General features: G+C 49.9%; 1 protein-coding gene across 2 annotated transcripts; it reads left to right on the top strand.

Moving 5' to 3' along the window:
- Positions 1–497: 497 nt before the first annotated feature.
- LOC133362384 (phosphatidylcholine:ceramide cholinephosphotransferase 1-like) lies at positions 498–22,858 on the top strand. Of its 2 annotated transcripts, XM_061581327.1 has the most exons (9): positions 551–678; positions 3,672–3,736; positions 4,447–4,511; positions 4,632–4,750; positions 8,068–8,201; positions 13,485–13,602; positions 15,626–15,779; positions 17,509–17,675; positions 21,517–22,858. In XM_061581327.1, the coding sequence occupies exons 1-9, from the start codon at positions 664–666 to the stop codon at positions 21,679–21,681; spliced, it is 1,002 nt and encodes a 333-aa protein (XP_061437311.1). In that variant the 5' UTR covers positions 551–663; the 3' UTR covers positions 21,682–22,858. The 2 variants fall into 2 exon arrangements, with proteins under 2 accessions (XP_061437310.1, XP_061437311.1); XM_061581326.1 differs by having other exon boundaries at positions 498–678; positions 4,447–4,750.
- The last annotated feature ends 1,507 nt before the right edge of the window (positions 22,859–24,365 follow it).

Raw genomic sequence — 24,365 nt, 5'->3', positions numbered from 1 at the left:
CACGCGCCGTTTTATGATTACACGCTTTTTATTATGATTACACGTCTTCTTGTTTCTTTCGGTAAAGTCACGTAGAAGGGAAAGAAACAAGAAGATGAATCCCTGCAGTCACGAAAGCTTTAAATCGAAATATGATTACACGCTTTTATTTAATTCACTCTGTCTGTTGTTGTCGTATCCTCAAATATTGTAACTCGATTTTAACCCACTTCCCAAAGTGGTATCGACTGCAAACTTGGTATACTTATGTCATACTGATGACAATACTATATTTTATCATTAAAAATAAAAATTAGATATTTTTTTACATTATTTTTTATGTTAAGTTTCGGCTTTGGTCTAATTGTCCACGCTCAACTGACGTTGGCTGTAAATCACCACGGCCCCTTACGTTATGGCACGCTACATGTAATGAAAGCGGTCCCCTACTAGAATATTACTTCTTGTCAATAACAAATCGAGAGGACGTCCATTTTACCTACGTGACTTCACCGAAAAAACCTAAGAATACGTCCATTGGCATCCATCACCCGCCGCTACGACAGCAGGAAGAGAATCGATCCGCGATTCACAGAATCGTGGGCTCCCAGCCGCACATGGAATCGATTCCCAGCGAGGCGTCTTGCGAGGGCCTCGCGAGCGCCGAGAGGAGTTTGGGGCCCGATGGTGATGGTGGAGGTGGGTGGCTCTCGCTCGGGGGCTTCTTCCGCCGTTTTACCTCTGCCTGCCACCCTCGGGGGCTTTCTCCTTCGCGCTTCAACATCTCGCTGCTGCCGCGGCGGCGGCGGCGGCTCCATCTGTGGCTTCGCTCTCCGAATGTCCCTCGGGCGCCCCTCGGTTGTCGGGCCCCAAAGGAGACCGAGGGGTTTAGGCCCAAGCCTCGGCCTTGTCTAGTTTACTCGCCGGCCGTGGGCGCCTGAGCACGGCGGCATTGCGAATGCAATCGTCATAAGTATAGGCGATTGTAATTTATAACATATATAGGCTCGTCCGATTTGAATAGGTAGACTACATTAGAATGTGCAATTATAATGTATGGTTTGCTTTGGTATATACGTAGCTTTAACGTAGTGCAGATAAATATAAGGCTCAACGCAAGTGCCGAATTAAAATATCTAGTTCAGATAGGCATTGCCACGCATTGTGTTTAGAATATGTAGTCGGTATAGGTATGCGTGATTATAAGGCGGAGTGCGGATATGTTAGCAGCTGTCCCCCTCTTGTTTTCCTCCTGATGATGATCGCTTGTGTAGTGATCGAAACGTAGTTTTTGTTCATTTTATTTTTTATTAATTTGAACCTATCTACGTGACTTTACCCACAGACCCCAACATATAAATTCCTGCAGTCACGAAAGCTTTAAGTCAAGATTCAATCTGTTTAGGTTTACGAGTCGTGAACACGACAGAGATTTGAGTGGGGGGTTGGGTGTGTGGGTGGGTAAGTGAGTGAGTCGGGGAGTGAGTAGATGAGTGGATGAGTGAGTGTGTAAGTGGATGAGTGAGTGTGTAAGTGGATGAGTGAGTGGATGAGTGAGTGTGTAAGTGAGAAAATGGGTGAGCGAGTTCCTTGATTTTAGAGGAAGTAGCTATCTCCTGTACATAGCTGGCTGAGGTAACATCTGTTGGGGAAGTATGAAAGACGAACTTGATGTGTCGGGACGTCACCATCAACCCCACGAAAAGTTAGCAAGCACCTGCCCTGTGTATTTCGTGTCGTGAAACACTCAACTCCGTGTGAGTGATGGGGCAGTTGTGGAGAGAGTGGAGAGGTTTCCATTCCTGTGCAGTGTGCTCATGACCAATTCTGGTTTGACAGCAGAGGTGTCACTCCGGATCAGTCGAGCGGCATTATCTTGCTATCAGCTGCGTAACGCTACTGTGTGGAAGCTACCTGGTCTGTCGCTCGATGCGAAACTCTGGGTCTTCTCGGCCACAGTCATTGCCTCCCTTTTCTATGCTTGTGAAACGTGAACCCCTCTCATGGAACATCTGTGCCGGTTATAAACATTAAGGATGGCCTGCCTATGACCCATCCTGGGTTTAGCCTGCAGTCTGGATTATGATAGGAAGCTCACAAATCCTTTAATGATCTGGACACATTTCCCAACAGCGAACTCCTCCGGCAGGCAAGGCTGCATTGGATGGGTCATGGAGCATGCATGCCCAGCCACCATATGCCCGAGCAACCTGATTGAGGGGGCTAAACATGCACGGCACGGGCTAGAAAATAGATGGACTGATGTGGTACAAAACGATGTGGAGCTGAGTGGACTTGCCAGTCGTGTCAAGATCGGCCTCCATGTGTGGAGGAGGCTCGTGAAGGACGCTACTGGGCAGTGTCAGGCTAGGTGCACCTTGAGGCTATGGATAAGTTGGAGGTAGTCACCCTCCAGCAACAATGGAGGGCAGAGGAGTGATGCTCACAACAACTTGCGTATTGCTGGGCGGCTAAAATGCAAACAGTTGGCGCAGTCGGGAGCACAGATGGTGCATCTGCCAGTCATCTCAGTCAGCCAACCCATGGCACCTGCAGGGTCTGTCCCGTAACCTATCAGTGAGGCTTCAACATTTCACGTGGCCTCAGTGCGCCTGGCGTGGCACAGGTGCTGTGTGGACGTCTCTGTCACTTAGTGGTGAACGGCGGCGGTTGTTGTATGGGGAGCAGTAGTGTAGTGGTTAGTGCGCTAGAAATCCGGCGACTCGAGTTCAATTCCCCCTCATGGTTAATGCCATTGACGATTATCTGAACTGGTCATAGGTCTCTCCTAGATTGACTCGGCCTCAAATGGGTACCTGGTGTGATGTGTAAACATCACCATTAGGGAGACAAAGGCGGCCGGGCATGGTTTTGGCCACCCACCCCCTCGTGTGCCTTGCTGGCTTTCATAGGTGCTCGCTAACAGCACTTGCCCCAACAGTCTGTTAAGGCTATATGGGGGATCTTTTGCAAGTGAGTGTATAAGTCAGTGAGTGTATAAGTGAGAATGAGTGAGTGTGTGTATGAGTGAGAATGAGTGTGTGTGTGAGTGAGTGTGTGTATGAGTGAGTGTATGAGTGAGTGTGTGTATGAGTGAGTGTATGAGTGAGAATGAGTGTGTATAAGTGAGTGTATGAGTGAGTGTATAAAAGAGAATGAGTGAGTGAGAGTATGAGTGAGAATAAGTGAGTGTGTGTATAAGTGAGTGTATGAGTGAGTGTATAAAAGAGAATGAGTGAGTGAGAGTATGAGTGAGAATAAGTGAGTGTGTGTATAAGTGAGTGTATGAGTTTGAATGAGTGTGTGTGTGTATGAGTGAGAATGAGTGAGTGTGAGAATGAGTGAGTGTATGTATGAGTGAGTGAGTGTATGAGTGAGAATGAGTGTGTGTATGTATGAGTGAGTGTGTGTATGAGTGAGTATGTGTATGAGTGAGAATGAGTGAGTGTGTGTATAAGTGAGTGAGTGTATGAGTGAGAATGAGTGTGTGTATGAGTGAGAATGAGAATGAGTGAGTGTGTGTATGAGTGTGTGTGTGAGTGAGTGTGTGTATGAGTGAGTGTGTGTATGAGTGAGAATGAGTGAGTGTGTATGAGTGAGTGTGTGTATGAGTGAGTATCTGTATGAGTGAGAATGAGTGAGTGTGTGTATGAGTGAGTGTTGAGTGACTGGGAGGAGTGATCCCTGTGCAGGTCACCATGGACGGGCACCGCAATGGGATGAAAGGAGGAGGTAGAGGGGAACACGGAGTGAGAAGGTGAGATGAGACTCAAAGAGACTCACACACTCGCCCAGACTTGCACAGAGACACACAGACAGACAAACTCACACAGAGATAGATTCTGAGTTTAGCAAACATATGTTGGTGAGATATTATCTCCCTCGTCTAATGCTGATGACGACAATGTTGACGATGTTGATGATGATGATAAGAATGCTGATGATGACGCTGCTGACAATGATACTGACGATGCTGGCTATGATGATGACTGCTAATAATGACAATGATGATGACGATGGTGACAATGTTGTCAACGATGCTGATGATGATGATGGCGATAATGACGATTCTGATGACAGTGATGATGATGACGATTATAACCATGACGACGATGCTGATGACAACGATGCCGATGATGACGATCGTGACAACGATGCTGATGATGATGGTGTCGATAATGACGATTCTGATGAGTGCTGATGACGATAATCACTATGACGACGATGCTGATTATAACCATGACGACGATGCTGATGACGACGATGCTGTTGACGATGATCACTATGACCATGATAACGATGCTAACGATGCTGTTGATGACGACGATGCTGTTGACGATGATCACTATGACGATGATAACGATGCTAACGATGCTGTTGACGACAATGCTGTTGATGATGATCACTATGATGATGGTCACTATGACGATGATAACGATGCTGATGACAATGACGTTGCCCACACAGCTCCCGCGTCTCCGCCGACTTCGCCGCCGACCTCTCGCTGCCTTCTCCTTCGCCCTGCGATCCCGCGGCCCTCCATCACGGAGCCCCCGGGGGGCCCCCCCCCTCGCCTCCCCCGGCCCCCGGGGGCCCCCCCCTCCTCCCTCTCTCTGTGGTGGGAGGAGCAGGGGGGGGCGGGGGGCCCCCCGGGGGCTCCACACTGCCCCCCGAGTGGAGGAAGACGGCGGCTGCCTTCATCTACGCCGTGTCCGCGCTCGTGGCCACCAGCGTGGCCATCGCTGTAGTGCACGAGCGCGTGCCGGACATGGTGGGGGGCTCGTGCACATAGCCTGGCACCCCACACAATCATTCATAACCTGGCACCCCACACACTCGCTCATAGCCTGGCACCCTACACACTCACTCATAGCCTAGCACCCCACACACTCGCTTATAGCCTGGCACCCTACACACTCACTCATAGCCTAGCACCCCACACACTTACACTCATAACCTGGCACCCCACACACACTCGCTCATAGCCTGGCACCCTACACACTCACTCATAGCCTAGCACCCCACACACTTACACTCATAACCTGGCACCCCACACACTCGCTCATAGCCTGGCACCCTACACACTCATAGCCTAGCACCCCACACACTTACACTCATAACCTGGCACCCCACACACACTCGCTCATAGCCTGGCACCCCACACACTTACACTCATAACCTGGCACCCCACACACACTCGCTCATAGCCTAGCACCCCACACACTCACACTCATAGCCTGGCACCCCACACACTCACTCATAGCCTGGCACCCCACACACTTACACTCATAACCTGGCACCCCACACACTCACACTCATAACCTGGCACCCCACACACTTACACTCATAACCTGGCACCCCACACACTTACACTCATAACCTGGCACCCCACACACTTACACTCATAACCTGGCACCCCACACACACTCGCTCATAGCCTAGCACCCCACACACTCACACTCATAGCCTGGCACCCCACACACTCACTCATAGCCTGGCACCCCACACACTTACACTCATAACCTGGCACCCCACACACTCACACTCATAACCTGGCACCCCACACACTTACACTCATAACCTGGCACCCCACACACTTACACTCATAACCTGGCACCCTACACACTTACACTCATAACCTGGCACCCCACACACTCACTCATAACCTGGCACCCCACACACTTACACTCATAACCTGGCACCCCACACACTTACACTCATAACCTGGCACCCTACACACTTACACTCATAACCTGGCACCCCACACACTTACACTCATAACCTGGCACCCTACACACTTACACTCATAACCTGGCACCCCACACACTCACACTCATAACCTGGCACCCTACACACTTACACTCATAACCTGGCACCCCACACACTCACTCATAACCTGGCACCCTACACACTTACACTCATAACCTGGCACCCCACACACTCACACTCATAACCTGGCACCCCACACACTTACACTCATAACCTGGCACCCCACACACTTACACTCATAACCTAGCACCCTACACACACAATCATAACCTAGCACCCCACACACTCACACTCATAACCTGGCACCCCACACACTTACACTCATAACCTAGCACCCTACACACACTTACAATCATAACCTAGCACCCCACACACTTACACTCATAACCTGGCACCCTACACACTTACACTCATAACCTGGCACCCCACACACTCACACTCATAACCTGGCACCCCACACACTTACACTCATAACCTGGCACCCCACACACTCACACTCATAACCTGGCACCCCACACACTTACACTCATAACCTGGCACCCCACACACTTACACTCATAACCTGGCACCCCACACACTCGCTCATAGCCTGGCACCCCACACACTTACACTCATAACCTGGCACCCCACACACTTACACTCATAACCTGGCACCCCACACACTCACACTCATAACCTGGCACCCCACACACTTACACTCATAGCCTGGCACCCCACACACTTACACTCATAACCTGGCACCCCACACACTTACACTCATAACCTGGCACCCCACACACTTACACTCATAGCCTGGCACCCTACACACTCACTCATAGCCTGGCACCCCACACACTTACACTCATAGCCTGGCACCCCACACACTCACTCATAGCCTGGCACCCTACACACTCACTCATAGCCTGGCACCCCACACACTTACACTCATAACCTGGCACCCCACACACTCACACTCATAGCCTGGCACCCCACACACTTACACTCATAACCTGGCACCCTACACACTTACACTCATAACCTGGCACCCTACACACTTACACTCATAACCTGGCACCCCACACACTTACACTCATAACCTGGCACCCCACACACTCACACTCATAACCTGGCACCCCACACACTTACACTCATAACCTGGCACCCTACACACTTACACTCATAACCTGGCACCCCACACACTTACACTCATAACCTAGCACCCCACACACTCACACTCATAGCCTGGCACCCCACACACTTACACTCATAACCTGGCACCCCACACACTCACTCATAACCTGGCACCCTACACACTTACACTCATAACCTGGCACCCCACACACTTACACTCATAACCTGGCACCCCACACACTTACACTCATAACCTGGCACCCCACACACTTACACTCATAACCTGGCACCCCACACACTTACACTCATAACCTGGCACCCCACACACTTACACTCATAACCTGGCACCCCACACACTCACTCATAACCTGGCACCCCACACACTTACACTCATAACCTGGCACCCCACACACTCACTCATAACCTGGCACCCTACACACTTACACTCATAACCTGGCACCCCACACACTTACACTCATAACCTGGCACCCCACACACTTACACTCATAACCTGGCACCCCACACACTTACACTCATAACCTGGCACCCCACACACTTACACTCATAACCTGGCACCCCACACACTTACACTCATAACCTGGCACCCCACACACTTACACTCATAACCTGGCACCCCACACACTTACACTCATAACCTAGCACCCCACACACTCACTCATAACCTGGCACCCCACACACTTACACTCATAACCTGGCACCCCACACACTCACTCATAGCCTGGCACCCCACACACTCGCTCATAACCTAGCACCCCACACACTCACTCATAACCTAGCACCCCACACACTCGCTCATAGCCTGGCACCCCACACACTCATAGCCTCCAACAACAATGGAAGGCAGAGGAGTGACGCTTACAACAATGAGCAGAGCGCCGGGTAGCTAAAACACAGCAAGTTGGCACAGCAGGGGGCACAGCTAGTGCATCGGCCAGTCATCTCAGTCGGTTAGCCCATGGAACCTGATGGGTCTGTCCCACGACCTCCTGTCAGCAGCGAGCCTTCGACATGTCACGTGGCCTCAAAAGTGCACCTGATCTGGCACAGGTGCCCTGGTGACGTCACCGCCACCTAGTTGCGAATGGCGGATGTTGGTATTGGATGGTGAGTATGTTGCTGATGGTGAGTCGGCGAGTGAATTGTGAGTCGGCAAGTAAATTGCTCCCTCTTTCTCTCGCTCTCCCCCAGGAGGTGTCCCCTCCGCTGCCCGATGTCTTCTTTGACCGCGTCGACCGTGTGAAGTGGGCATTCTCTGTCTGCGAGATCAACGGCGTCATCCTGGTCTCCATGTGGTTCATACAGTGGGCGTGTCTCACCCACAGGTACAATAGACTACTATAGATGACTATAAAATAGACCCTGTGGAGTTGGCCTTCTCTGTCTTCGAGATCAACGGTGTCATGCTGGTCTCCATGTGGTTCATACAGTGGGCCTCTCACCCATGGGTACACTATAGACTCATACACGATAGACTACGACACAATAGACTAATCTGTAGACTCCTATTCTTTAGGTCAAAGGCGTTGCCTGAAGACGACCGCTTGTGTTGCGATTGAAACGTCGTCGTTTTTTGTTATTTTCTTTGAACCTATCTACGTGACTTTACCGAAAGACCTAAAGAATCTGAATTCCTGCAGTCACGAAAGCTTTAAGTCAAGATGTATAGACTCTTACACAATAGACTACACTATAGACTACTACATACTGTAGACTAATATACTATAGACCGCGTGTAGTCGGCCTTCTCTGCGATATCAACAGCGTCATCCTAGTCTTCATGTGGTTCACACAGTGGGCCTGCCTCACCCACAGGTCTCCTTGTCCGTCCATCAAAGGTTGATGATGACCATGATACTCTTCATTGGGATGAGTCTGGGGTACGGTGAGAGCGCAGATGGCTGGAGAGGCCAATCTGAGCCCGGGACACTCTGTGGGACACACTGGGCATGATATGTTGGTAGTAGCCTGCTGGGGGACAGGTCTCTTGATGCGCATCTTGCGCTGTTGTCTCTTCACCATGGTATTTTTGGTCCTGCTCATTTCAGAGGTGGTAGCACCATCCCAGATGAGGTTTCGCCAGGTCGGACGATCCTGAGCAAGGGTTTCCCATGACTTTTGATCTATGTTAAAGCTCTTGAGGGAGACCTTCAGGGTGTCTTTGAAGCGTTTTTTCGGCCTACCTTGTGCTCGCTTCCCATTCTTCAGCTCTCCAAAGAAGATCCGCTTCGGGAGACGAGTGGCAGGCATCCTGGTCACATGGCCGGCCCATCTGAGCTGTGCTTCATAAGGTGTGTGGGAATGCTCAGCATGTCAACACGGCTGAGGACTTCATTGTTTGGGTTTCTGTCCTGCCACTTGATCCCCAGGAGCTTCCTCAAACAGTTTAGGTGAAAGTGACTGAGTTTCCTGGCATGTCGTTGGTATGACTGCCTGGTAAACCTTCAATTTAGTGGCCAGCTTGATGACTGTCCTTTTGCACATGGAATCTCGCAGATGGCCAAAGGCTGCACTAGCCTTGGCAATCCTTGTTGATTTCTTCATGAATGTGAACAGCACGTGACAGAGTGCTGCCAAGGTCGGTGAATTTGTCTACAGCTGTTTCTGACCTTTCACAGAAATGGTTGGGTCCACGTAAGGATTACCGGGGGCAGGTTGTTACGTTACTTCAGTCTTCTTTGTACTGATTGTGAGGCTGAAGTTGTCGTATGCAGCTGAGAACTCGTCTTTGAGAGTCTGCAGGTTGGCAAGCGTGTGCCAGCAGCTAGTGCGCAATCATCTGCAAACAAAAGATCGTGAAGAGTCACCTCCTCTACCTTTGTTTTGGCTTGCATCCTTTACAGGTTGAACAGCCCCCGTCAAAGCGGTAGATGAAGCGGATCCCAGTGTGGTCATTTGGGAAGGCATCTAGCAGTGTGGTGGAGAAGATCGTGCTGAACAGGGTTGATGCTAGAACACAGCCTTGCTTCACTCCATTTGTGACTGAAAACTGTTCAGAGGACTCTTGGTGATCTTGCACACTTGCCTTCATGTCATCATGCAACTGCCGCATCATGGTGATAAATTTGTCTGGGCATCAAAACTTTGCTGTGATCTTCCAGAGGCTCTCGTGGCTGACTGTGTCGAAAGCCTTTCTCAGGTCGACAGAGGTCAGTTACAGGTCAGAGCTTTGCTCTTGGCATTTTTCTTGGAGTTGGCGGGCTGCAAACACCATGTCAGTGGTTCCACGGCTTTTTCTGAAGCCAACACTGGCTCTTGGGCAGCAGGCGTTGGTCTATGTTTTCTGTTAGATTATTTAGGAGGATTCTTGATTTCCCCACCATTGACAGCAAGGATATACTTCTGATTGTCAAATGCTTGGCGATTGCCCTTCCTCGTGTAGAGGTGGATAATCGAGGCATCCTTGAATTCCTGATAGACAGCTTCTTGTCTCCACAATGACTGGAAGAGCTTGGTTAGCTTCTCAACCAAAGAAGGCCCTCGCACCTTGTAGACTTCCGCTGGTATTGCATCAGCTCCCAGAGCTTTTCCCGATGAGAGGCGATTAATGGCTTTTTTTGGTTTCCTTCAAAGTGGGTGGATCTGCAAGTGACAGGTTCATTTAAATGTGAGGCAGCCTCTTGAAGACGTTTTTATTTATGGATGAAGGCTGATTGAGGACCGAGCTGTGTTTGGCCCATCTGGCAAGGATTTTGTCTTTCTGTAAGCAGTGTGGTTCCATCTGCACTCAGGATAGGTGAGGTTCCTGAGGGTTGTGGACCATAGACTGATTCGAGTACATTGTAGAAACGCTTTGTGTTGTTTCTGTTGGCATATGATTGTATCTCCTCTACTTTCTGACTGAGCCAAGCATCCTGCGTAGCTCTAAGCTTGAGCTGGACAGTCCTGCGGATGTTGAGAAATGCAGTTTTATTTGACTCTACGCTGCTGTCATTCAGGCAGGCTCTGTGCAGGCGATGTTTCTCATCAAGGAGTGCCTGAATCTCTGCATCAATTTAACCGAACCAGTGGTGGTGTTTGCGTGTGGCAGTACCAACTGTTGCAAGCACCGTCGAGTGCAGCAGATTTCTGAGAGCTGTCCTATCGGCCTCAGCATCATCAGAATCAAGGCTTAGGGACTCCGAGCAGTGGTCTAGGGCTTCAGCAAAGTTCTGCCGGATGCTCTCCTGTTTCAGCCGAGAGATGTTGAGGTGCTTATAAGATTGTTGGCATTGTGGACGTCTGGGAGGTTTGATCCGAATATTGATCTTAGAGATAATGCGTCTGATCTGTCCAGCATTCTGCACCGCACATGGTCTTTGTCACTTAGATGTCATGCCTGTCTCTCCTCCTGATGTAGAGTCAATCAAGTGCCAATGTTTTGACCGTAGGTGCATTCATGTTGTGTACTTGCGGTTTGGTAGTAGAAAGTGTTTGTGATCAGTGGGTCATGCACAGCACATGTCCTTCATTGCAAAAGGCCATTGCTGTTGCATTTGCTAAAACCACGTGCATCTATGATCCCATTCCATGACTGATGGTCAGTTCCAACTTTGGCACTGAAGTCGCCGAGATTGATGCGTTTCTCTTTGCTGGGTACAGCAGAAATTGCAGTCTCCAGGTCAGGTGAGAACTTGTTTTTGACCTCATCAGGGTTAGTCATGGTCGGTGCATCGGCACTGATGATGGGGACCTGTGTATTGCCTGGTAGTTGGAGCTTCAGGGTCATCAAACGGTCGTTTATACCCTTGGGTAAGCTTGACAGTTGGTTGACCAGGTTAGATTTTACTGCAAAACCAACACCAGCGTCGCGTCTCGCTTTTCCACGCCCACTGCAAAAGAGGGTAGGTATAGCTGGCTCCAACTTCTGCAATCTGTCCCGTGTCAGCTAACCAGGTCTCACTTAGGGCGGCAATGTGAATGTTGTATTTGGCATGTTTTCTGCCTACGAGAGCCGCGTCTCTCAGATCTATTTGGTCCAGCTGTGTCCATAAGTGTGCGCACATTCCAAGAACCAATATTAAGTGGTGTCACTTTAATTTTGTTTGTTTGACCACTGAGGTGGGATCCCTTTCAACTGTGGTAGGCTGGCCAGGGTAATGTGAAGCAGACTGATTAGGGCACCTTTTCTAGCCACTTCCTCGTGCTGGGGAGGTGAGCAGTGTGATCCTGAATAGGGCTGCTTCAGACGCTCAGGCTGATGCCGAGTTCTGCTGCCGCTTCAGTCCAGTGAAAAGCGACCTGATAACCTGAGCCGCTTTTGTGTGGGTCCACGGCTACAGCTCACAGTGCATCCACACCTGTTGCTTCATCGCTCGCCCCTCACCAAAGGACTTTGGATGATGATGTCATTACTTGTGATTTCCATTTTGATTTAAGTTGGGGAGTGTTTCGCAGCTCCGACCTCACTTTCTCGTCCAAGCTCATCTGTATCCAGTGGCAAGACTGTGTCTAGATGGTTGGAGATGATCCTGGATGCAGTGGATAGGCTGAGGAGACTGCCCTACAGACTACTGCGCGATAGACTACTGCGCAATAGACTACTTTAGACTAGACTATAGACTACTACACTATAAACCATGTGGAGTGGGCCTTCTCTGTCTGCGAGATCATCGGTGTCATCCTAGTCTCCATGTGGTTCATGCAATGGGCCTGTCTCCTCACCCACAGGTATACTGATAGACTACTACACTATAGACTACTACGCTATAGACTACACTATAAACTACATACGCAGTGGGCCTGTCTCACCTACGAGTACACTATAGACTACTCTATAGACTACACTGTAGACTCCTACACAATAACTGTGCAGTGCCCGTGTGTGTTTCAGAGTGAGGAGCGGTAGTGTAGTGGTTCACACTGCTCTTTGAACTCGGCGACCTGAATTCGATCCCACTCATGGCTACCACCACCAACACCACTGGTGATGGTTATTTGAACCTGTACCTGGTCCTCCCCTAGGTCGACTTGGCTTCAAATGAGTATCACGGGGTGATGTGTAGACATCACCACTGGGGAAACAAAGGCGCCCGGGCGTGGTGCTGGCCACCCACCCCCTCGTGTGCCAGAGTGCTGGCGTTCATAGGTGCTGCTACTTGCTAAAGCACTTACCTGTACAGCCTGGTGAGGCTTTAAACTATAAACTGAACCCTTTTTTATTTTACGAGGTAAGGCCCACTGAGCTATGTAGCTCTTTTTAAGACGCAACCTGGCCACAAATGATAGCTCAACGTAGTGGCTTATCACGTAGAGATGTATAGCAGTAGCCAAATATTCTAAACTCGTACAGACGTTGATTCTAAATGTGGAAGGGTAAAACTGCAGGACCCGGTGAAAAATTCACGTGACCACTCGGAGAGAGATGCAGACTCCAAATATACAGCAGGCATTGTCAGGGTTTAGGATCCATCCCACGACCTCCTGCATACCAGAAGTGGAAGACAACATATCCTAGCCACCATGGCATCCCTTGAATAAATAAAGTACGCAAGTTAAAATTGCCGCAGCAAGATCACGCGATATTATGGAAACTGCCTCATTGGTATCAGTTATAGTTCCAAGATTAATCTGTGAGACGACTGGTTATATGGGGGGTGGTGGTCTTTGTGTTTCTGCGTGCGTTTGAGGTCTATCATCGGCCGTCGCTACTTCTTTATTATCGGCACGCTGTACCTGTACCGCTGCGTCACCATGTACATCACCACCCTACCCGTGCCTGGACGGCACTTCCACTGCAGCCCAAAGGTGTGTCACCTCGCCACTCGCTCACTCAGCCACTCACTCACTCACTCACCCACACACACGCTCGCACTCAAGCACTCACCCACTCACTCACCCACACACACTCTCGCACTCAAGCACTCACCCACTCACCCACACACACACTCGCACTCAAGCACTCACCCACTCACCCACACACGCTCGCACTCAAACACTCACCCACACGCACGCTCGCACTCAAGCACTCACCCACTCACTCACCCACACACGCTCGCACTCAATCACTCACCCACTCACCCACACACACGCTCGCACTCACCCACTCACTCACCCACACACACGCTCGCACTCAAGCACTCACCCACTCACTCACCCACACATACGCTCGCACTTAAGCACTCACCCACTCACTCACCCACACACACGCTCGCACTCAAGCACTCACCCACTCACTCACCCACACACACGCTCGCACTCAAGCACTCACCCACTCACTCACCCACACACACGCTCGAACTCAAGCACTCACCCACAAAGACAATAGCCTTAACAGACTGTTGGGGCAAGTGCTGTTAGCGAGCACGCACGCATTCACACACTCACACACTCACTCATGCTCACCTACTCACACACACCTACACCCACACACACACTCGCCCACTTACCCACTTACTCACCCACTTACTCACCCACTTACTCACCCACTCACTCACACACTCGCCCACACACTCACCTCCCACTCACTCATACCAACACTCACATCAGCACTCACCTCACCACTCACTCATACCACCACTCACATCAGCATTTACCTCACCACTGAGTGGGGAGCGGTAGCTCAACAGTTAGTGCGTAGTTCGATTCCTGTTCATGGCCAACATCAGTGGCGATTATCTGATCTGGTCGTGGGCCTTAGCCCCTAGTCGACTCGCCTCAAACGAGTACCTGGTGAGGTGTGTAAACATGACCACTGGGGATACAAAGGTGGCCGGGCATGGTGTTGGCTTCCCACTCCCTCGTGTGCCGTGCCGGCCTTCATAAGTGCTTGTCAACAGTCTGTTAAGGCTATATTGGGGATCTTTGCCTTTGGGGGTGGGTGAGTGAGTTGGTTAGTGAGAGAGTGAGTGATGGCGTGGGTGAGTGACTGGCTGAGTGAGTGAGTGTCTGGCGGAGTGAGTGGGTGACTGAGTGAGTGGGTGGCTGACTGGATGAGTGAGTGGATGAGTGTGTGGCTGAGTGTGTGAATGAGCGACTGGCTGAGTGAGTGAGTGGGTGGGTGAGCGGGTGACTGAGCGCGTGACTGAGCGCGTGACTGAGCGCGTGACTGAGCGTGTGACTGGCTGAGTAAGTGTGAGTGGGTGACTGGTTGAGTGAGTGATTGAGAGGGTGAGGGAGTGACTGAGTGTGTGAATGAGTAGATGAGGTGAGTGGGTGACTGAGTGGCTGACTGGCTGAGAGAGTGCTTGAGGGTGTGAGTGAGTGGGTAACTGGCTGAGTAAGTGATTGAGTGGTTGAATGAATGAGTGGGTGAGTGAGTGATTGAGTGGCTGAGTGAGTAATTGAGAGGGTAATTGAGTGAGTGGCTAGGTAGGTGGGTGAATGGCTGAGTAGGTGGGTGAGTGACTGAGTGCGTGAATGAGTGCGTGAATGAGTGGGTGACTGGCTTAGTGAGTGGGTGGGTGGGTGGGTGAGTGAGTGAGTGACTAGCTGCGTGAGTCGGTGAGTGAGTTTGTGAATTAGTTGGTGACTAAGTGAGTGGGTGAGTGACAATGCGTGAATGAATGGGTGGCTGGCTTAGTGAGTGGATAGGTGAGTGGGTGAGTGGTTGAGTGAGTGGGTGGGTGATTGAGTGGCTGAGTGAGTGGGTGAGTAGGTGGGTGACTGGCTGAGTGAGTGGGTGAGTGACTGAGTGCGTGAATGAGTTGGTGACTGGCTGAGTGAGTGAGTGGGTGCTTGAGTAGGTGAATGGCTTAGTGGCTGAGTGTGTGCTGGAGTTGGGTAGTGAATGAGTGGGTGACTGAATCTCCGTAATTGTGTGTGCGCCTAGGTGCTGGGCGACGTGGAGCTGCAGATGAGGCGCGTGATGAAGCTGATCGCGGGCGGTGGACTCAGCCTCACGGGGGCGCACACTCTGTGTGGGGACTACCTCTATAGTGGGCACACCGTAGTGCTCACCCTCACCTGCCTTTTCGCCCAGGAGTGTGAGTCGCTCACTCATTCACTCATACAGATAAATGCTCACGCATACGGATATATACTCACTCATACATTCATATATTTACGAGCGTGTACGTGAGTGAGCGAGTGTGTACATGAACCGCTGAGTGTGTATGTGTGGTTGAGTGAATGAGTGGGTGGGTGGGTGAGTGGGTGAATGAGTGAGCGAGTGTATACGTGAGTGAGTGGGTGAAAAGATGACAACCTTGATCGCTATCTTCCCTGCCCTGCTACGTGTGAAAGTACAACGAATGTCATCAAATTGGCGGCCGAATGCCCCACTAAGGCATCTCGGATGAAAAGCAAAAGTACAAAATGTCCTTCTCATGGCCAAAGTAATGTAATTGTCGGTCCGTCGCTGAGAATCATGCAGCTGAACATTTAAGGCTTCTCAAGCGTGAAATGCAATGAAATTGTGAAGATTCTCAGGATTCATGACATCGATATTCTGGTGCCAGAAGAAATCCCAACTAGATCGAGAGTGCGCCCACTTGAAGATAAGTGGATACACCATCATTACTGCAAGCCACCACCCGAAACGTTGCCTTGCAACGTACGTAAAGACAGACCTAAAGGACTTTATCCCAGGTCATAACACACCCAACAACTCGCCCCACTACATTGCCATTAAGATCAATGGCGCAACTGTGATCAACGTTTATAGATATATTTAAGTTTGCTTTGAAACCCCATCTCTTTTAACTGACCCTTCGCTCTTTAGTTTGGTCGGTTGCACCCTGGTTCTGTTTTTGTTTCCTGCTTTTCATGCATTGCGCATTGGGATCCTAGGATGGAATGCACATTACACATTCAAATTATTATTACAAGCCTCCAGGTGCCGAATGGCCATATCCGGCAAGACCACCGCCAAGCCACCCAACCATTCACGTTGGCGACTTCAATAGCCACCATACCTTGGCGGGGCTACAACGCCGATGGTAAAGCAGAGGTGAGCAAATGACATAATGGGCAACAGCAGAAGACCATCACCTGCTTTACGACGCAAAAGACCGGGGCACGTTCAAGTTGGCACGCTGAAAAAAATGCTACACGCCTGATCTATGCTTTGTATAACTGGATCATATTGGTAACTCTGTCATCAACGAGAAGCGTCCTTGACGACTTTACAAACAGCCAACTTAGGCCTGTATTGATCAATATCAGCCTTCAGATCTCACTGATTCGCTCTGCACCAAAACCGCGCTAGAACCCAAGGATGACTCTATGACCGAGTTACACCACGGCCATGGAGGAATCTGTTGGAATGATCCTTCAACGTGCAGCCAAGCACCACTGCTTCACAGGCCTGATCAAGGCAGCTGCCAAGGCCAACATTTTAGAGGTTTTAGAAAAGTCTTCAACTCCTGTTGGTCTCAAGAAAGCGAAAAACTCTTCCGACAATTTAATGGCGAGTGAGTGAACAAGTGGGTGAGTGAACGAGTGGGTGAGCAAGTAAGTGAGCGAGCATGAATGAGTGAGTGTACATGAGTGTGCACATGGGTGAGTGAGCGAGGTTGCACATGGGTGAGTGAGCGAGGTGAGCCAGTGTGTACATGTGAGAATCATTGAGTGTGTACGAGTGAGTAGCTGAGTGAATGAGTACCTGGTGAGGTGTGTACCTGAGTCAGCAAGTGAGTGATTATTTGGGCGAGTGTGTAGATCGGTGAGTGTGTGAGTACGAGTGAGTAAGTGAGTAGTGCATTGACCCTCCAGATTCCCCCCGACGCTGGCTCTGGTACCGGATTCTCTGTTTCCTGCTGGCGGCAAGCGGCGTAGTGGCCATCTTGGCAGCGCACGACCACTACAGCATCGACGTGCTGGCCGCGTACTACGTGACGACGCGCCTGCATTACACCTACCACAGCATGGCCTGCACGACCGTGAGTTCTCCCACTCGTTCGTATTCACTCAACTGTTCATTTATAAAGTCACTCAACCATTCATTCATATGCTCACTTGACTATTCCTTTATAAACTCACTGAACCATTCATGCTCACTCAAACGTTCAATCATAAAAACAGGACCCTGCGGGGTGGGCTGGTAGGAACGAATAACCAAAGAATATAAACATAATGTATTATTACACTTGTTTAGCCAGGAAAGCCCCAATGAGTCTAAAGGTTTTTGTAGGGTCCTGCCAAGTGTTTGCAGTAGGAGGCGATGTTGCTACACCTAATCGGACGATACGAAGGGAGAGTTTGAGGCCTAGTTCTAGGCTTTAGGCCGCTGTGAGTTAATTTGTAATTTAAATGTTTTTATTATTTATGTAAAAGCTTTAAATTTAAATGTTTCTATTTAAAAACATCAGGGAATGTAACATTGTTAAACATTAACTCCCTTGCACACACGCGGGGGTACGATACGAAGGGAGAGTTTGAGGCCTAGTTCTAGGCTTTAGGCCTAGCTGTAGGCTTTAGGCCACTGTGAGTTAAATTTTAATTTAAAAGTTTTAATTAAAAGCTATCTCAGAGAATTATAAGGGAATGTTACACTTGTTTAGCCAGGAAAGCCTCACTGAGTCTAAAGGTTTTTGTAGGGTCATGCCAAGTGTTTGCAGTAGGGGGCGATGTTGCTACACGGATGGACGATATAATCTATTGTAGGCTGGTTCACTTCGTTCCTACCAGTATCACTCAACCTTCCAGATACTCACTGAACAAGTCATTCACTTGTTCACGTCAACTATTCATTCATATATTCAACTGTTTGAAAACTCACTTAAACTGTACATTCACACACTCGCTCAACCATTCAATCATATACTCACTGAACTGTTCATTCATGTACTCATTCAACCATCCATTCATATACTCACTGGACCGTTTATTCATATACTCACTCAATCATTCATTCATAGACTCGCTGAAGCGTTCATTCATATACTGACTCGACCATTCGTCCATAGACTCACTTGACCACTCGTTCATATACCCACTCCACCGTTCATTCATGTACTCCCTGAACCGGTCATTTATATGCTGAATAGACCATTCATATACTCACTCAACTGGCCATATACTCACTGAACTGTTAATTTACATACTCACTGGACCATTCATTTATATGCTCACTGAACTGGTAATTCACATGCTCATTCATCTGGTCATTCACATGCTCACTCAACCTTCCATTCATATACTCACTCAACCATTCACATGCCCGATAGTTCATTCCTATACTCACGCAACCATTAATTTACTCACGCAACCATTAATTCACAAACTGAACCATTCATTCATATACTCACTCGACCATTCCTATACTCAACCATTCATTCACTCGTTCAACCATTAATTTATATATTTACTCAACTGTTCATGCATATACTCAACCAATCATTCACTCATTCAACCAGTCATGGGGGACGATGCCAACCCCAGCTGTATGCGATGATGAAATTCCCACCTGCAACTTTCATCAGCAGCAAGCTGAGACCACGCCACTGTGGGCTTGAGTTAGGTTTTATATGAATGCCCACCACCTAAGTTGAAGAATGGCAGGTGCACCTTAAAGATGACAATCCGATAGTGGGCAGATCAGCTCCACGGTAGGTCGTGATGTCTGGGACATGGGCCTGCATTATCTGTTCCATCACTATGTAGTCCAGCAGATATTTTTGCCTGGACCCGGCGTGCATCCATGGTGTTGTGTGGATGCGCCGATGCTGGAACAGCGTGTTCATGATTACAAGCACATGGGCTGCACAGAAGTCGAGCAGCCTCCTACTATTGTTATTGAGCTGAACTGGCCCATGCTTCTCAATCGCTCTATCCCAGGTTCCTGCATCATGACCCACTCGGGCATTAAAGTCACCCAACAGGATGACTATCCCGAGGGGCCACTTTATCTCGCACCTGTGACAGGTCATAGAAGGCATCTGACTCATCAGCCTTGCATGCATCCCTCCATTGATGTTAATCTTCTGTGGTGGCGTTAGCCACCACCATCACTATTTCTGACCTTTTTTTTAAGGGGAGACGAGCCCATAATATCATGGTACTCACAGCTTCCCATACCTCACCGCGACGCTCCCACGCCCCACTTCATTCTTTTGTTCAGAAGAAGAGCCACTCACCCCTCATGATGACTGGAGCCAGAGCTGGTCCACCGAACCCCTCCTGTATTCCAACAAGTCCAGGCGAATGGGGTTTGGCCAGGGTATGTCATAGACGCCTGTCCCCCCAGGGCCTCTGGCACAAGCTTCGTTTGGTCTCGGTTCCCCCGTGGTTAAGCGGTGAAGGGATCACCAGCCCCTTACACCCACCCAGAACCCCCCCATTGGCGCCGTGGTGGCTACGATCGCCGTGAGGGGAACAGCCAATTGGAATCGACCTTTCCCCCCCTCCCAATGGCGTTGCTCGGCCACCATAGCGTTACTGTGCGGCACCACCGAAGAGGTAGGGGGTTCTTTTAACCTCATGCACTGAAAACCAATCCTGCCTTAAGGATTTTTTTTGACGCATGAGCCACTGGCACATTCGAGTGCTTGGCTCCCAGGAGGCTGGAATGCAAGTTCAAATCCTGGTCAGGGTTTGACTCTCAACCTATCCTCCATAGCTCGAAGCCACTACTGTGTTACCAGCCGAGAAGGGTAGGGAATTGTTTTTGCCACTCGGAAAATAACAGCAGCACCGTCTGTTCACCAATTAAGTGGCGGTGATGTCACCACGGCACATGTGCCCGGCTAGGTGTACCTTTGAGGCCGTCACACGAGGTGTGGAAGGCTCGCTGTTGGTAGGTGACCGCAGACCTGCGTGTGCCATGCGTTGACTGAAATGGCCGTTAGATACACCACCTGTGTCCTCTACTGTGCCAACTTGCTGTATTTTAGCCATCCGGCACTCCGCTCGTTGTTGTGAGCGTCGCTCCTCCGCCCTCCGCTGTTGTTAGACGGCGATTGCCTCCAACTGCCCAGTAGCATCCTTCATGAGCCTCCTCCAATGAGGCAGATCTGGACACTGCTGCTCCTGGTCTTCGGCAAGTCCAATCGGCTCCACATCCTCCTGTACCGCGTCAGCTCCACATCTTCTCTAGCCAATGGTGCGCCCGTTTAGTCCCCTCTATCCGGCGAAACAGAAGCTGGCTTGGGCATGTGGTGGCTGAGAATGTGGACTTCATGACCCAACCACTCGCATAGCCACTCGCACAAAGACAAAGATCCCCAATATAGCCTTAACAGACTGTTTGAGCAAGTTGTTAGCGAGCAACACCTATGAAGGCCGGCACGGCACACGAAGGGGTGGGTGGCGAACACCATGCCTGGCCGTCTTTGTCTCTTTAGATAATCGTCATGGGCGTTGAACGTGAGCAGGAATGAACCGTGGATCACCACTCGCTCACACTCTCATTGTCGGTCTCTCATTCACAGTCTATTAACCAACTACATTTTACCAGGTAAGACCCACTGAGCTATAGAGCTCTTTTTCAGAAGCGACCTGGCTATCTCAAATGATAGCTCAATGAAGTGGCTTATCATCATGTGCAAATTTTTCACATCCAACTAAATACTCTAAACTCGTAGAGACGTTGACTTTAAATGTGGAGGGGAAAAAACCGGATGACTCATGCAACGACTGGGACAGAGAGATACGCAAACTCCAAATATACAGCAGGGGACCTGGTTGGGATCGAACCTAGGACTCCTGCATACCAGGCGAGGTAGTTAACATCTCACCGATCTCTCCCCCCCCCCCCCCCCTCTCATCCTCACGGTGTTTTAGGATCTCAAGTCGCGGGGGTCTGGGAACTGGTTCAGGAAGCTTTGGTGGTTCCGCATTTTCCTCGTGCTGGAGGGGAACGTCTCTACCAGTGTTCCCCTGCGCTTCTCCCTGCCCATGCTGAACGCGGGGAGGAGAGGGAGGTACACGAGGGTAGAGATGGTGTGAAGCATGCAGGGGGAGACGCCGGGAGGGGGAAACATGGGGAGGAGAGGAGATACAGGGAGCGTGGGAGACGTGGGGATGCGGAGAGGGGGAAGTGACGTGGGGAGGAGGGGATGCGTCTTCTGTGAGGGGGACACGGGGAAGAGACTGAGGTGGCTGTGTCTGTCAGTGCTGTCTGAACCCATAGCACCATATTGTATGGGGATTAGCCAAAGCACTGAGCCGTGAGGAGCGGTAGTGTCGTAGCGGTTAGCGCTACGCTGCACTATGAACCCTTTGGCCCAAGTTCGATTCCCGCTCACAGGCAACACCAGTGACGATTATTTGAACCAGTCCTGGGCCTCCCCTAAGTCGACTCGGCCTCAAATGAGTACTTGGTGCAGTGTGTAAAAATCATCGCCACTGGAGAGATCAAGGTTTTGGTGTTGGCCACCCACCTCATTGTGTGCCGTGCCGGCCTTCATAGGTGCTGCTCACTAACAGCACTTGCCTCAACAGTATGTTAAGGCTATACGGGGGTCTTTGTTAGTGCTATGGCTAAACCCTCACACTACCCCTGACCCGAACACTAGGCTTACCCTCTAACCATGATTCTAGCCCTATCCACTGTCTAGCCCAATCCACTGTCTAGCCCTATCACTACTCTAGCCCTATCACTGTATGTAGCCCTATCACTGCCTTGAGACCTAACACTGACTCTAGCCCTAACCATTGCACTACCCCTAACCATAGCCCTTAACACTAGGCCTTCCCCTAACCATGACACTAACCTAACCATGACTCTTATTTTTATCACCGATTCTCGCCCTAACACTGACTCTGGTGCCCTAACATTGACTGTAGCCCCAGCCCCTAACCCGGAGGTGGTTGGTGATGAGAAGTGCCGTTGTGGTGGTGGTGGTGATGCGGATGATAACTGTGGTGATGTTAAATTGATGAAGCCAATATCGGTGAAAAGGTGAACAATGTTGATTATGTCGTTGGTGGAAATTATGGTGATGACGTTTACAATGTCGTGCACACTGCAGTACAGCAAATAGGTTGTGCATCTCGGATTCCTCGCTCTTGTAAATGCAGCCCTGCTACCAATTACATTTTAGTACCTGTTTATACGACGTGATAATAGCGGTGTTGATGATGGTGGTGATAATGTTTAATAAAAAGTGACATTGTCAGTGAAGTGTGTGTGCATCCTGCATGGTGGTGATTGATAAATCAAGGAGATGTGGTGAGTGGAGGAGTTCAATCTTGATTTGGAGCTTTCGTGACTGCAGGAATCCATACTCTTTGGTTCTTTCGGTAAAGTCACGTAAGTAGAAATAAAATAAAACAAATCACGACGTTTCGATCACAACACAATCAATCTTCATCAGGTGGAACAACCACAGCAAGAAAATGCTGAAGTAGGTGAGAGAGCTGCCGTGGAAAGAGGTTATATAGGTAAGAAAGGGGGGAAACAACGGCGGAGAGAGAGGTGGGGGGGGTGTGGGGTAGGGGGGGGCTGCATGAGCGCTTAGGGAAGAGGACTTGAAGCTGGGGGGGGGGGGGTGTGAAGTGGGCGGGGCTAGAAGTGAGAAGCCGAGTGTGGGACATGGGGGGGGGGGGGGGGAAATGTGCTAGTAAACCGGCAGGTACGATGGAAACAACCAGTTGAGGCATTACCTGGTTAATAACATCCTTCCAATGATTATTCAATTTGTAATCCATCTTCTCGGTTGAAGTTATGTCTACGTTTATATATCTGGATGGCTTCATGAACAAATCTCTGAAGGTAGCCGGTAGGTTTGCAGAGTACCTTCGTCTTGGAAAAATCTATTTTGTGTGACCCCACAGTGTTTAAACAATGATCAGCAACGGCAGAGGTATTGGTCCTACCGTGTTTCAGATCCGCCTTGTGTTCACGAACGCGGTCCGAGACATGTCGTTTCGTTTCCCCAATGTAACTGCTGCTACAACCACAACTCAGTTTGTAGACACCAGGGTATAGCATGTCAGGAATCACATCCTTTACAGATGGGATCACGTCATGGATTTTGTGTACTGTGTTGAAACGAACCTGGATCTTGTGTTTGTTAAAATTTTGGTAAACCCTTCTATGTATGGTAAAGTGATGGTTATGGTTGGATCCTCAGAAGGTTGTCTCCCCATGGCTGAGGAGACAGCTTTGTGGATTGTACGGTCTGAGTATCCGTTCATCCTGAGGGCTTGGTATACGTGCTCCAACTCATTGGCTCGGTGGTACTGGTCAGAAAAGCAAAGGGCCCTATGGTGTAGTGTTGTCATGAGGGAATTCTGGGCTGGATGGTGGTGGGAGTCAGGCTTTAGATAGGCATCCGTGGGTTTTTTTTTCCTATAGACAGTGTCTCAACGAGCCATCAGGTCTCTTCTCGATCAAAACATCCAGGAATGGTAGCTTGCCATCCTTTTCCACTTTCATGGTGAATTTGATAGACGGTTGTATGGAATTGATGTGGTTGAGAAATTGGTTCAGTGCTGGCAGGCCATGTGGCCAGATGACGAACCTGTCATCTACGTATCTCTTCCACAAGGAAGGACGTAGGGTGGATGTCACTACGCTCTGCGTGCAGTGCTGACTACTACAGGGTAGGGTGTGAGAGTGCAGGCCACAGGAACAAGGTTACTGTGGGCCATGGCACTGGTTGACCCCGAAGGACACGTGACCAGTA

This window comes from Lethenteron reissneri, unplaced genomic scaffold (genome assembly GCF_015708825.2).
Source record: "Lethenteron reissneri isolate LAM-NWPU_2019-01 unplaced genomic scaffold, ASM1570882v1 scaffold_146, whole genome shotgun sequence".
NCBI classification, from domain to species: domain Eukaryota; kingdom Metazoa; phylum Chordata; class Hyperoartia; order Petromyzontiformes; family Petromyzontidae; genus Lethenteron; species Lethenteron reissneri.
Note: the sequence above shows the minus strand (reverse complement) of the source record. Positions and strands in the feature narration are given on the sequence as shown.

Bases quoted from the DNA above. Each gene is read 5' to 3' on its own strand.
- LOC133362384 (XM_061581326.1), top strand. The intron at 3,737-4,446 runs GTGAGATGAGAC...TTGCCCACACAG, and splicing joins GGGGAACACGGAGTGAGAAG to CTCCCGCGTCTCCGCCGACT. The intron at 4,751-8,067 runs GTGGGGGGCTCG...GCTCTCCCCCAG, and splicing joins ACGAGCGCGTGCCGGACATG to GAGGTGTCCCCTCCGCTGCC.